This window comes from Emiliania huxleyi, assembly GCF_000372725.1.
Source record: "Emiliania huxleyi CCMP1516 unplaced genomic scaffold EMIHUscaffold_613, whole genome shotgun sequence".
NCBI classification, from domain to species: Eukaryota; Haptophyta; order Isochrysidales; family Noelaerhabdaceae; genus Emiliania; species Emiliania huxleyi.
The window spans coordinates 2,243-15,876 of NW_005197401.1; the positions used below are offsets into that span (position 1 = coordinate 2,243).

At 66.4% G+C, this 13,634-nt stretch overlaps 2 protein-coding genes across 2 annotated transcripts; both read right to left on the reverse strand.

The window, feature by feature from the left end:
- Positions 1 to 346: 346 nt before the first annotated feature.
- Positions 347 to 1,879, reverse strand: EMIHUDRAFT_446094 (hypothetical protein). Its single transcript, XM_005763865.1, has one exon. The coding sequence runs from the start codon at positions 1,839 to 1,841 to the stop codon at positions 795 to 797; it is 1,047 nt and encodes a 348-aa protein (XP_005763922.1). The 5' UTR covers positions 1,842 to 1,879; the 3' UTR covers positions 347 to 794.
- Positions 1,880 to 10,509: 8,630 nt separating this feature from the next.
- Positions 10,510 to 12,689, reverse strand: EMIHUDRAFT_247883 (hypothetical protein; the record flags this gene model as incomplete). Its single annotated transcript, XM_005763866.1, has 2 exons — positions 10,510 to 11,864; positions 12,035 to 12,689. 2 exons carry the CDS (start codon positions 12,687 to 12,689, stop codon positions 10,510 to 10,512), a joined length of 2,010 nt encoding a protein of 669 aa, XP_005763923.1.
- Between the last annotated feature and the right edge of the window lie 945 nt (positions 12,690 to 13,634).

Here is a 13,634-nt window from a genome sequence, read left to right on the forward strand (position 1 = left end):
AGCCCCACCCCCTCCGACAGCTCTCCCCCCTCTGACCGCTGCCGGCCTGTCGCGGTGTCTAGGTGGCCAGTTCGAGCTAGCATACGACTACATGCGCGCCTCCGCCAGCTTCGACTCGCGCTGACGCCCGGCGGACCTCCGGGGGCATGCCCCCCTCTCCCATTGCGTGCCGTGTGGGACGGCTTGCGTCCCGGTCGATTGGCGCCGCCGCCTGACGAGGTACTCCGCGCTGGGGGTTTGCATGAGGGTCCAGTGCGCGCTCTATCCGTCTCGTCCGGGGCCGGGGCCGCGGTTGCCGGTTCGCGGTTGCCCGGTTCATGTGTGTGTCTCTGGTCGATTATTGGTTCGGTCCTCCACTCTCCACACAAAAATGAACAGCATGTGATCGCGCGCACAGCACACAACACAGTGAGGAACACACAGTCCGTCCCTCGGTGTTTGACGACAGTCGACACTCGTGTGCGCGTGAGTGTCCTCTGTCCACCTGAGAGTGTCACACCACATATACAAAAGAGAACCGCTTCGCGCGCACGCTCGAAACCGACACGGGACACGCCCGCCGGCGGGGGGCGCTGCCGCCCCACCGGCAGTGGGCCCCAGGTGCTGCCGCAGGTCGCCACGACGCGACTACGTTACTCTACGTAGCGACCACAACCCCCCCCCTGCTGCCTCGACACACGCGCATCAGAGCGCCCACGGCAGCGCCACATGCGGCCTGTCTCCCACCACCCTCCCCCTCATCCCATGCCCCCACTGAACAGTCGTCCTAATCCGCTCCACGGTAGGACTGCCTCCTAGATCTGATCCGAGAGGAGGGTCGCAGCGTCCGCCTCGTCCGCCTCGCCGCCGGTGCTAGTGTAGATCTTCGCGCCAGATAGGGGGTTGATGAGATCCTTGAAGGTCGGCTTCTCGACCGACTCGCAGCAGAAGGTTCCCAGGGGGGGCAGCTTGAGCCCGATGAGCCAGACGACGCCAATCTCGCACGCGAGGACCGGGGAGGTGAGCGCCAGGCAAACGCACCCGAGACCCGCGGCCGACTTGTTGCCCGGCTTCGGGCCGACGCTGCGGACAATGATGTAGGGCCAGATGGTGAAGGCGAAGCCGACGAGGGAGCACAGGATGAGCGGAATGGCCAGAAACCACTTCAGCGGCTGCGTGAAGCAAGCGAGCGCCGAGAAGCCGGGGCTGGACATTGACCCAAAGTGGCTTGACAGGTCGAGCTTCTCCGCCACCGAGGTTGCACCGGAGGGGCCCGCACCGGACTGATCGTCGCTCTCTGACTCGCCGCAGAAGATGTTGGCGAACGAGCCCTTGAAGGCGGCGAAGGAGGAGAAGTCAATGCTGAACTTCTCGCCATTCTCGCCGTCGGGGCCGTACCAAGTGAGCGGGACGGCCTTGTAGCCCGTCATCTTGAAGATGCAGTACTCCTCCAGCATCAAAGGCATGAAGAGCCAGAACAGCACGTCGCTGGCCGCCGTGAGAAATTTGCCCGGCTTCCCGCCGGCCACCTTTGCCGCGTCCTTGCCCGCCGACACCCAGAAGAGGAGGGGCGACGAGAAGACCAGGCAAATGGCGATGAGCGGTGCGAGCAGGATGATGAAGCACCACTTGAACATCTGGATCGGCACGCACAGCGGAGCACACTTGGGGCAGGCGAACTTCCCGCACTGCTCATCCCAGTCGGGCGTGAGCGAGCTGGCGTCTGGCATAGACAGCGAGCCGGCGTCTGGCATAGACGGGAACGCTGCGGTGCGCGACTTGACGGCCGGATTTAGCTGGCTGCGCTTGAAAGCCACGTACTTTTTGCTTGGCTGAGCCGTGGTGGGCACGGGCTTCGACATCGGCCTTTCGTGGGCTGGAAGCAGGAGCTTGGCAGACGATAAGGAGGCGCGCGAAATCGAGAAAAAGACGCAGGACACCCGGCGGGGCAGACAGATGGACATGCTCAGAGAATATGCACGGTCTCGGTCGTGTGCGCTTTCTCCGCCCTGCCCGTAGGTCTCAAGCGCAGCCTGCCGCGTTTCTCTCTTCTCTCGCAGACAGATTGTGTGTGCGAGTCTCAAGACGCCGCGCCGGGCTTCTCCAACACCTTTCACGAGGAAGACCCGGCGCTGCCCGCAAGGAAGCCCATCTTTGCGAGCAGTTCACGGTACCAGCCCGAGACAGCCATGCGCACGAAAGGCTCCAGGTCGCGGTCTGGAGAGTCTGCGGCGGAGCGACCGGCACGCTCGACAACCTCGGTGGCGAAGTGCTCCAGTGAACGGATGTTGCCCAAATGTGCCAGGATTAGGTTGCTCATCGCGAGCTCCCAGCAGCGGCGGAGAGAGAGTCGCCCGAGTTGCCGGTGGTGATGCGGGTGGCGAAGTAATCCGAGCCGAGGCGAGTATACAGCTTGTTCGCGCTTGTGCCAGGCTGGAAGCAGGTCGACAGGTGGCGGTACGCGTGATCAAAGGTGACCGTCTTCGGGTGAGCACGCGTGAGCTCTTGCAGGTCTCGCACCGCAACTGAGTAGGTGGTGAGCAGCACGCCACCGCTGCAGCTGCGGATCATGTGTCTGCGCTGCGCCGGCGGGACGGTCTCGTCAGCGACGGTGACGTCGAGCCTGCTCAGGGAAGCGATGGACTCGCGCCAAAACTCGCACGCCTCCTTGTGAGCGATGATCAAGTGTGGGCCCACGTTTCCCGCGACCAGCCGCGCCAGCAGTCCGATGATCGGCGCGGCACGCCCGCTGTCGTTATCCTGCACATGCCCCGGCAGCCCATTCTCGAACATCGTGGCAAGCCGGCACACCGCGGGGTGGACGCCGTGCTCTCCCCCGAGCAGAGCCCGCTTGCCGGCCGTCGTGAGAAGGTTGCGAATGGGTATGGCGTTCCACGACACCGTGTGCCTCGACACCCTGCCGCTGAGAAATGTAGCGTAATCTACGAGCGTCTTGAACGCGGACGAGTCGGCGACGCAGGCGGAGAAGCGCGCACGCGCCATCGTCGCGTCGAGCGAGGCGGCGGCAGGTCCGCGCCAGCGACGGGAGACCTGCTTCGCATTGAGCAGGTCTTGAAGAGGTAGCGGTGCGAGGATCTCGTTGAGGAGCTCGTCGGTGCTCAGGACGGCGTCGACGCTCATGATGCTTCGCACTGACGGCTGACGAGTCTTGCGGCGGCGCGCGCGCTTCCGGCCACTGGGTTCGGACTTTTTGCTGGGCAGGAATTCCAGGCGGGTAGGGGGTTTTGCAGCGGGAAAGACACGCAGCTCGCGCGCATCTCCCTCTTAACCCACCTCTAACATCACAATAGGGAATTCCTACCAACCCACCTCGAGACCATACCCCCCCGCCTGCTGACAGACCCAGCCTTCCGCCGACGGGACCATACCCCCCCCCCCCCCTCGCCCCACCGGCGGGCGCCTTACTGCTAGGCTCCACGTACCACGAGGAGGCTGCAGACACCGACACTTAGGACACGCACACTTAGATACGCGCGGATGGCCGCCGTCTTCCACGGTGCTAGTCTAGAAGTAGAGCGCGGCGGCAAAGTTGGCAATCGCCTGGCGAGCGGCGGGCGCGGCACCCGCTGAGGGAGGGTGTAGAGGATGTAGAGAGTGTAGAGCGCTGTAGAGCTGTAGAGCTGGAGAGCGCTGTAGAGCTGTAGAGCTCTACATCCGCCGCGTGACGATGCGCCTCCGTTGTAGAGCGATGTAGAGGCGCTCTACAACGTGAAATCTCTACAACAAACTCTACATCATAAGCGGCGAACGAGGCACGGTCGCTCTCCGACATGAGGCGCGTTGCACTTGCCAGTGCTGCCCTGGCCTTCTGTCTGCCCGCCCAATGGGTAGGAGGTGCCTCTGCTGCTATGGCATGCCTCACGGCTGCGACTGGCCGGCGCCTCGGCGCGTCAGCTCGGCTCGGCGTAGCGATAGTGGCCAGCGCAACTCGCCTGGACTCAACGCTCAGCCAGGAGCTCCCGCACGCGCTGGCGCGAGTCATGGCTCATGCAACGCTCAACAATGATCGCCTCGCCTCGCGCAAATGCGACCGTCCTCGCAGCCGACAGTCCACCGCCTGCTACAGGAGCACTGCGACGAATGCGGCACCGGCGACGCATGGCAGGCTGGTCATGACGCAGTTATAGGGTGTTGTGTGCCGTCGGAGTGACTCTCTGTGTGTCAGGGATAGTCAGGGCTGTCCATCAGAGCTCCAGTAAGCTCGGAGACACCCCATTAGCGCGGCTCGACCTCTTTGAGTCACTGCCTTCCCGGCGGTTTGGCTGTAGAGCCTCTACAACAAACTCTACAGCAAAATCGCGCTCTACATCGCTCTACAACGGAGGCGCATCGTCACGCGGCGGATGTAGAGCTCTACAGCTCTACAGCGCTCTACATCTCTACAGCTCTACAGCGCTCTACACTCTACATCCTCTACACCCTCCCTCAGGGCACCCGCGCCGGTCGCTCATGCTTCGACTGACGGGCTGACGAGTTCTTGCGCAAAGCCGCATCCGCTTCACAGCTGCTACTGTGGGAAGAGCCCAGGGAGGAGCAGCGCGAGCTGGTCCGCAAGACCCGAGCCCCCGCGAGGTTCACAGCTGGTCGGCTGGGTGGGGCCATACCAGACAGGGCGTGCGTTCTGCGTTCTCGAGGCCACGAGATACGTGAAAAAAGAAAATGGTCTGAGCTCAGGGATCCCAGGTCTGTGTCTTGATCTGCTAACAACATACCCAACACGATCCCAAGGTAGGGGAAAGAAAATAAAAGAAAAGCAGACCACAGGCGAGAGGGGCGGCCTCTGGCGGTAGCGGTAAAGGCGCAGCGAGGTGTGAACGCGGTCGGCCTGAATCTCTACCGCGCGCCTGGGGCCGAGCGAGGGGCGGCCATCCATCCCTTCGGCCGCGCGTGCTGGCCGGTTGTGTCGTGGGCCGTCCGCGTTGTCGTCTCGAGGCTGTCGTCTCGAGGCTCTGCTCTCTCTCTCTCTCTCAGCCACATCGCCATGGACCCGCTCTGTGCGGACGTCCTCGAGCACCTTCCGACGACGCCGGACGGCCAGCTGCACCCGCACCACTACTTCACAAAGCGCCGCAACGCGGCGGGCGCGCTCCTGTGGGACGCGCTCGTCAACGAGCGCTTTAACGGCCTCGGCTCTCTGCTGCCAGAAGGGAACTGCACGATGCTCTACGTGGGTGCGAACGTCGACGGCTTTGACGGCCGCGTCGTTCGCAAGCGGCACCGCTGCTTTGTGCACATGCTCGAGCCGGTGCCCTCCTTCTACGCCCTCCTCGCCCGGCGCTTTCATCGCGAGCCGGGCTTCGCGCTGCACAACTTTGGCGTCGGCAACCGATCGACGACGATGCAGCTGACGGGGCGCACGGCCGGGCAGGGCACGTCGTACCAGTCGGCCGTGGCCGTCTCGGACCCCAAGGACGCGCAGCGGCGGGGGAGCCAGCTCTTGCGCATCCTCGCCCTCGAGGAGACGCTGCGCACGCTGCAGCTGAGGCGGGTCGACCTGCTGCACCTCAATTGCGAGGGCTGCGAGTACGAGCTTCTCTCCTCTCTCACGGCCCGCAGCGCGCTCGCGCAGCGCTTCGGCGTCGTTCAGTTTGGGACGCACAACTACCCCGGCGACGGCGTGCGGACGATCGTGCCGCAGTACTGCGCCATCCGGCGCGCCCTCAGTCGCACGCACGCCCTGCAGTGGGGGACGCCGTTTGTGTGGGAGAGGTGGACGCGGCGACGCGAATGCCTCGCCGCGAGTGACTGTGGCACCTCTCCCTCGCGCCGAGCGGGGCCGGGGGCTCACAGCAGCAGGACCAGGAGCAAAGCCGCGACGCACTGACAGTGACCGGGGTAGATAGGGCCGTCATGCTCGCCCGATCGGAACTCTCAGAAAAATGTGGGTGTGTGTGTGCGTGTTGTGTGCGGCCCCGCCTGTGGGGTGCGGCTGCGTGATATATACGTACCGATATCAGATATCAGAAGACAGAGCGGACGAGGAAAAAACGCCACAGGCTGCTCTCTCGTGAACAGCACCAAGCCGCACCTTTCACCCTGCATCGGCGTCCGCCCCGCGCTCCGCGGAGGGTACGCCGAGCGCCGCCGCCGCCGAAGCTGCCGCCGCCGTCGCGGCGGCGGATGCCTCCGCAAACGCCGCCCCAAACCAGCTGGGCGGCGGCGGAGGAGGAGGAGGAGGAGGCCGAAGCAGCGAGTACGCGCCTCCCTCCGCCCCCGGCTCGCGCTGGCTCGCGGCTAGAGCAGCGTGCCGAGAAAGCACGAGCAGGGCGTGCACCTCGTCGCACCTGCGGCGGCGGCGGCGAGGCGCTCCTCGGCGGCGGCCGCGCCTCCGCCGCTGCCTCCGGTGGGCACCCCCTCCCCGCCCCGCTGGCGCCCGCCGCCGTGTCCTTGGCTCCAGAGCGCCACTCGCGACTTGGCGTTGATGATGAAGACGTGCGAGGGAGGAATGTCGGCGGAGAGGTACGCAGTCGCGTCCTTGGCGCGGTTCCCAAAGCCGGCGTACAGCCCGCCGCGGCAAGGCGACACCGCCCCGCAAGCCTCCAAGGCCGGGGACGTCGCGGTGGCGGCGGTAGCGGTGGCGGTGGCGGCGGTGGCGGCGGCGGCAGTGGGGGCGTCTGCAATAGCGCTGTCGCCCGGCAGTGCGGCTGCCGCAGTAGAGGCTGGCTGCGGAGGCGTGAAGAGGGAGGCGATGCGGCGGAGTGTGTCGGCCTTGAACCTGGGCGGTGGGAGAGGAGGGCTGGGAGGGGGGAGAGGAGGGCTGGGAGGGGGGAGAGGAGGGCTGGGCGGAGAGGTTGAGGTGGCGAGGGGCAGAGGGCTGGGCGGACGCCTGGCGGACGCCTTGAGGACGACCTCGTCCATCAGCGCACTCAGCGTCGAGGTGTGCGGCGTGGTGAGCACCGGGCAGGGCGGGAGGCCTGCGGACGCGGCGTGGACATGCCGTGGGCATGCCGTGGACGGGTCTGTGCGGCCGGCTTTGGTTGTTGGCGCGCGCCGAATCCGGAGGGCGAGTCGCGTGCGACGCGAAAGAGAAAGTGGCGGGTGGAGGCGATGCCGGTCGGGCCGGCGAGCGGCCTCGCGGAGAGGAAGAAGACGGCATACCCACGCGCCTCGAGCCGGCACGCCAGCTCGCAGACGCCGCGGTGCAGGAGCGGCACGCCGAGTTGCTGGCCGATGTGGCCAGAGATGTCTGCCTGCGTGACCGTGCCGTCCACGTCAAAGACGACCGCCGCCGTCGACGACTCCCAGAGGTGAAGGTGCGCCACTGCGCTGTGCGCCGCGCCGTCGCCGATGCCGTGCGAGCCCTCGCCTCCCTCGCCTTTGCCGCCCATCGCGGGCGTGTAGGAGATGGCGTTGCGGCCGGGAAGCATCGCACCGCTCTCGAGCAGCGCCCGGAGCGTCGCCTCGGACGGAACCAGCCGCGGCGTCTCTGCGTCACCGTCTCCAAACTGCGCCGGCGCGTCGGCGGCGGCCGCACGCATCCGCTCAGGCAGAGCGGTGCCGTTGATGGAGACGCGGACCTCCGGCACGGCGCTGCGAAAGACCACCCGCCAGTCGCTGGAGCAGAGGGTGCCATCTGGGTGGCGCACGACGATTATGTCGAGCGCCGCCATAGCACGAGTTTTTACTCTTCTTTTAGCTGTGAACAGACGCGTTGCATGTCACTATCTCTTAACCGCCAATGGCAGTTATAAGTTGCGGCCGTCGCCGCGGCTCGTCTCTGCCGCGGCGGCTGCTGCGCGCTCGCAGCGGCGCCGCTCTCTCGAGCGACGGCTGGCGCCGCGGCTCGCCAGCAGCGTGCCGTCCTCGGTCGGTCCTCCCATCCCTCCCTCCGTCTTTGTTTCTTTGTTTCTTTGTTTCTTTTTGTCCCGAATCCAGCCTGGTTGGGCGGGTAATGGCGTCCCGAGTCAGCAAGCGCGCCGCGCCGCCGTCCTCCTCGGGCAATTGCGTCACCGCGTCTTCCCCACAAGCCGTGGCCCGAATCCAGCAGCGTTGGTTGTTTGCGGTGCAATGGCGTCCGCGGCCGCCCGCAAGCGCGCCCGCACCGGCGGCGGCGAGGACGGGGACGAGCCCGTGCCGGTCGCGGATGGCTTCGAGGCGCCCATCTTTGGCGCGCGCGTCCTCGGACAGGTCTCCACGCTGACGCTCGAGGGTGAGGACGGCCCTCTGGCATCGCTCGGTGAGGTTGGCGTTGCAAGCGACCACGCAGGCGCCTGGTACGTCTCGACGAAGGACTCGCTGCTGCACGTCTCGCCGGCCGGGCGCGTGCGCCGCGTGGCAGCCTTGCCGGCAGGTGAAGTCAACAGCATTGCTGCCAGCCCAGACGGGAGCGCGGCGTTTGCGGCGGACTGCCGCAACCACGAGATCCGGCGGGTGGAGGTGGCGACTGGCGCGGTGACCACGCTCGCGGGCAGCGGCCAGGTAGGCGACGCGGATGGCGTCGGCGACGCGGCGCAGTTCTGCGCCCCAACTGGCATCGCCATCAGCCCGGACGGGAGCGCGATGTTTGTGGCGGACCACTACAACCACAAGATCCGGCGGGTTGCGGTGGCGACTGGCGCGGTGGCCACGCTCGCTGGAGGCGGCGAGGCTGGCGACGCGGATGGCGTCAGCGACGCGGCGCAGTTCTGCTACCCAATTGGCATCTCCATCAGCCCGGACGGCGGCGCACTGTTTGTGGCGGACTACCGCAACCACAAGATCCGGCGGGTGGAGGTGGCGACGGGAGAGGTGAGGACGATCGCGGGCAGCGGCGACGAGGGCGACGCCGATGGCGTGGGCGAAGCGTCGGAGTTCTGCTTCCCCTACGGTATGGCCATCAGCCCAGACGGCGGCGCGCTATTTGTGGCGGACCAATGCAGCCACAAGATCCGGCGGGTGGAGGTGGCGACGGGAGAGGTGACGACGATCGCGGGCAGTGGCACCAGTGGCAGCGCCGATGGCGTTGGCGACGCGGCGGAGTTCGACAGGCCAACTAAAGTCGCCATCAGCTCCGACGGCAGCACGCTGTTGGTCGGTTCGAGAGGTGGCCTCCGCCAGGTTTGCGTGGCGGCGCCTCCTCCGCCTCCCTCCTTTGCCCCGATCGTCGTTCCGCCCTCCACCTTTTCGGCCGACATGAAGAAGATGCGGGGCGACGCCACCCTCCCGCAGGGCATGGTCACCTTCCTGGTCGGCGACGATCGGGAGCGCATCGAGCACGTGAGCAAAAACGTGCTCTGCATTCGGTCCCCGGTCCTTCGGACCATGTTTGGCATCGGCATGAAGGAGCGCGACGCCGCCGAGGTCACGGTGGCCCACACCGGCCTCGCCAGCTTCACCGCCCTCATCGACTACCTCTGCACCGACGAGCTCGACCTCGGCGAGGAGGAGGGCGGCAGGGCGCAGCGCGCGCTCGACCTGCGGGAGCTGGCGCAGATGTACCAGGTGCCGCGCCTCGAGCTGCTCTGCGCGCAGGCGCTGCAGGAGAGCGTCGCGCCGGCGACCGCCGTGCCGCTGCTCGAGGTGGCGCACACGATGGGCGACGGGCGGCTCCTCGCGCAGTGCCGCCGCTACGTGGCCGACCACGCCGCCGAGGTGCGGGCGAGCGGCGGCGTGGAGCAGCTGCGCGACGTGGGCGTGGCCAAGGGGCTGCTCGGCGACGCGCTCGACCAGGTGGTGGAGCTGAAGGGCGCGATGCGCGAGGCGGACCTCGAGAAGGCCCGGGCGGAGGTGGCCGCGCGGGCATGAGTGAGGGGCAGCGCCCCACGGCCCACGGCCTCCTCGCTCGCTCGCCGCTTGGCACGCGTGAGAGAGCTGTGTGACAACGCAGCGCGCCGTGGAGCTCCGTGTACCGGGAGCGCACTCCTGCGACGCCGTTACGTAAGTACGTCAGTAATCGCACGCACCTCTCTCTTCTCCACTGCATGTTGTCCTCTACTTTCCTTGCAATATGCATCGCTCACCGAAACTTTCACCGAAATTCCAAAACGGGGTTGCGGTGCGCCAAGCTGTGTGCGCCACCCGCCAGTGGCAGTGCGCGCTGTGCCTGCGCCGTCTGCGCGCGAGTGGATGGATTGTGCCTTGTCGAGAGCATCCAAGCACGAGCAACAGCTGGGCTCCGCCGGGAGCACGTGTGGTGCGCCATGTTCTCTGGGGGCCAGCAGACGCGAGCGCGCGTTGAAACTCTTGAAACTACCAATACGAGGGGGGACATGGTTTTTTATTCGGGTTCGGGGTTTGATAGTGCACTATGGACGACGAAACCGAAGACGGGGTTCGCCCGCCCAGGGGGATGGCTTCACACTGCGCACACCGGGGGGCGCCGTCCCGATCCCGATGGGAACAGCCCCACGCCGCACTCTCCCCCCCCCCCCCACGTGTTCTCTCTCTCACACAAAAAATCGAAGCACGAACGAGCCGGTCGATCGTGAACTGAAGCGACCCAGCGATTTTATGAAGTGGCGGTGCATATAGGGAGTGGACATCACTAGGGTCCCCGAACCTGTGTGCTGTGAGGTCTGTGTGTGTGGAAGCCTAAGCGTGTGCGGCCAGGCCGACGTAGCTGGACTCGTCCCGTGCTGGAGCGAGCGGCCGCGCGTGAGCAGAGCTCGCGCGGCGCCCCGCCCTCGCAATTTGGACGACCGCGAGCGCAGCAAGGGCGGCGAGGGCGACTCCTGCGGCCGCTATCCACGCCGCCACAGGCTGCTCCCCCGGGCCAGGCCCGCTCGGCTTGGCGAGGAGAGCCGTGGGCACCGCCGCTGCCGCCCTGGTGGCCTCACGCGCAAGAGCGAGCGCGAGGTCGTCGCCGGCCTCGCGCCGCTGCCGCTCGAGCCATCCCGGCCCCGCCTCGTGCGCCATGTGACCCGCGATCTTCTCGGGGCCGTCCGCGAAGCGCACGTCGGCCAACCACTCTGCCGTGTAGCCGAGGCTCCTCGCCGCCACCGTCGCCCCCGTTGCATCCATCGGCTTTGGCACCGCCTCGGCCCCGTCGGCGAACTTTCCCATCAGCTCGTCAGTCAACGCCCAGCTCGACGCGAGAATGTCGCCCGAGAGGCCATCCAGCGCCTTCTTGAGCGCGCGGCCAGTCTGGCAACGCAGTGCAGAAACCAGCTTCACGCCCTGCTCCTCCCACCGCTCCGCGTGCGCCTGGATGTCGACGATCATTGCGGAGTACCGGATCTGCGCGAGGTTCTGAGTGTAGCGGTGCGCCCAGTAGATTGACTTGCGATCCACCTTGCCCGGCCCGCCCCGCGTGTACATCTCCGGTGGCGCGGCGCCGGTGCAGACGCTCAGAGGCGCAAAGACGGTCGTGGATGGGTCGGCCATTCCGAGCCAGATCCTTCCCGTGCATCCGCACGCCCCGCCTCCCGCCTGCACGACCCAGGTGAAGGAGGCGCGGTAGATGGCCACCGAGCGCTCCCACGCGCCCTTGACCACCTTTCCAGGCGCGTAGCGGTCCGGCGACCCAAAGGGGCCGGCCGCCGCCCCCTTGGTCATGTCGTACGGAGTTCCCTCGTAGTGGGAGCGGTGCGCTGCGAAGAGGTCTTGCACGGAGAGCGGCGCATCGGGCTTGAGCGAAAACGGGTACGGCCGGCTCTCCTGAAGGCCGCTCCACGGGCCCGCCTTGCTCTCGTAGGTCGCCGGGAGGTGGTGGGACGGCTTGAAGCGGCGGTAGCCGTCCCACACCCGCCTGCCGCTATAGTACTTGTTGCCGTACTCGCCGAGTGAGAAGGCGGCGGTGAAGTCCAGCTTGCCCTGTCCATCCCACAGGCCGTGCGCCAGCGCGATTGCGCTCATGTTGCGCGAGCCGAGGAAGAAGTCGGGGTCGTCGAGGTCCACCTCGCGGATCATGAAATGGTTCGCCGCCACCGCCACCTCGTCGTCCGGCACTGAACGGGCGGCAGTGGAGGGGTCGGCGGGGCGGAGGCGAGTGAGGGATGAAGCGGAGAGGTCGGCGCGGGCGGAGGAGATGAGTGATGAAGTGGAGAGGTCGGCGCGGGCGGAGGAGAGTGAGGGATGAAGTGGAGGGGCCGTCGTGGTGCGCTGCGCGGCGATTCACCTCGCTGCGCCACCCAGATGGCCGACTTGGCGGTCGGGTCCGACAGGATGTGGAACATCCAAACCTCCCTCGGGTCGCCCACCATCAGCATCTCGCCGGCGCCGCCATCGGCGCCGTAGAAGCCGTGCTTCTCCGCGAGGGCTCCCATCAAAGACACCGCCTCGCGAGCCGAGCAGACCCTCTCCGCTGCGATGTTGGACAGCTCGTTGATCGAGAAGAGAGAAGTGCCGCCGGGCAGGCCGACCGGGTCGGCACGGAAAACTGCCGACGCGGTCGATTCGCCAAAGCTGAGGTCACAGTCGTTCTGGGTCGCATAGCTGTCGACGTAGTAGCCGTGGGTGAGTGCGACCTGCGGGATGCGACCGATTTCCGCGGTCGGCTTCTGGCCGGGCAGCGGCAGGAAGGTCTCGCCAAGGGCGCTACCAATAAACTTTGGGAAGGCGCCCTGCGACGGCTCAACCGTGTAGACTGAGCGCATTGCGCCCGGGCTGTGCGTTGCCGGCGGCACATAGGAGAGCCGCACGTCTGGGTTCGGTCCGGAATCTTCGCTGTGGGAGACGAGGGTGGTGCCGTCGGCGCTCGCGAGGCGGCCGACGCCGTACATGGTGCACGCATGCGTGGTGCTCGAGAGGAGGAGGGCGTACGCCGGGCGCATTGTTCTGTCCGAAAAATCGCCGACCGGACGCGCGCAACGCGCTGAACCGAGGAACGGCCGACGCCCGCAGCTTGAGCACTTGAGCACTGGATAGGGTCGATTCCGCATGGGGTCGGGACCCCTCGATCGTCTCGCCCTCCCTCACTGGTGTGTTCATTGGGGGGGGGTCATAACAAACACGGTGCAGGATCGAGGTGCATGCACGCTGCAGAGGCAGTGTGTGTCGTCCCCCCTCTCCCCGTCGGCGATGGCGGTGTGACCGATCGAGCTACAAGAGGAGCTTGTTCAGCAGGATCAGGGGTGAGCCGAGCAGTTCTCACTTCCTCAATGGGTGAGCTTCAGACCTCAGGCCACTCCCCCCCATCACCCCTCGGCTTGTTGTGGATTCGAACCACCGCCGGGATGGACGCTTCCTGCTTCCATCTTGAGAGATAGCGCCTCGCATCACAACTGGTTAATTGTCAAAATTCCTGTTGTGCGAGAGGGGTGGGGGCTCTGACGGAGTGTGTGGTGGGAGAGGGCAGGGAATGAGCGCAGGGGAGGGGGGGGGGGGGCTCAGCCGTGCAAAAAGCCCGCAGCTCAGGGGGTTGGGTATGCTTTGCATCTCCAGCTATTTGAGCACTTGAGCACTTGATAGGGTCGATTCCGCATGGTACGGGACCCCTCCGATCGTCTCGCCCTCCCTCACTGGTGCGTTCATTGGGGGGGGGTCATAACAAACACGGTGCAGGATCGAGGTGCACGCCGCCAGAGCAGTGTCGTCCCCCCTCTCCCCGACGGTGATGGCGGTGTGACCGATCGAGCTACAAGAGGAGCTTGTTCAGCAGGATCCGGGGTAGTCTGGCGCACTACCTCACTGGGTCTGAGACCGAGACGCCTCCCATCACCGTCTCGGATTCATGTGGGATCGAACCACTCCGGGATGGGCAAGCCCATCAATTTTCG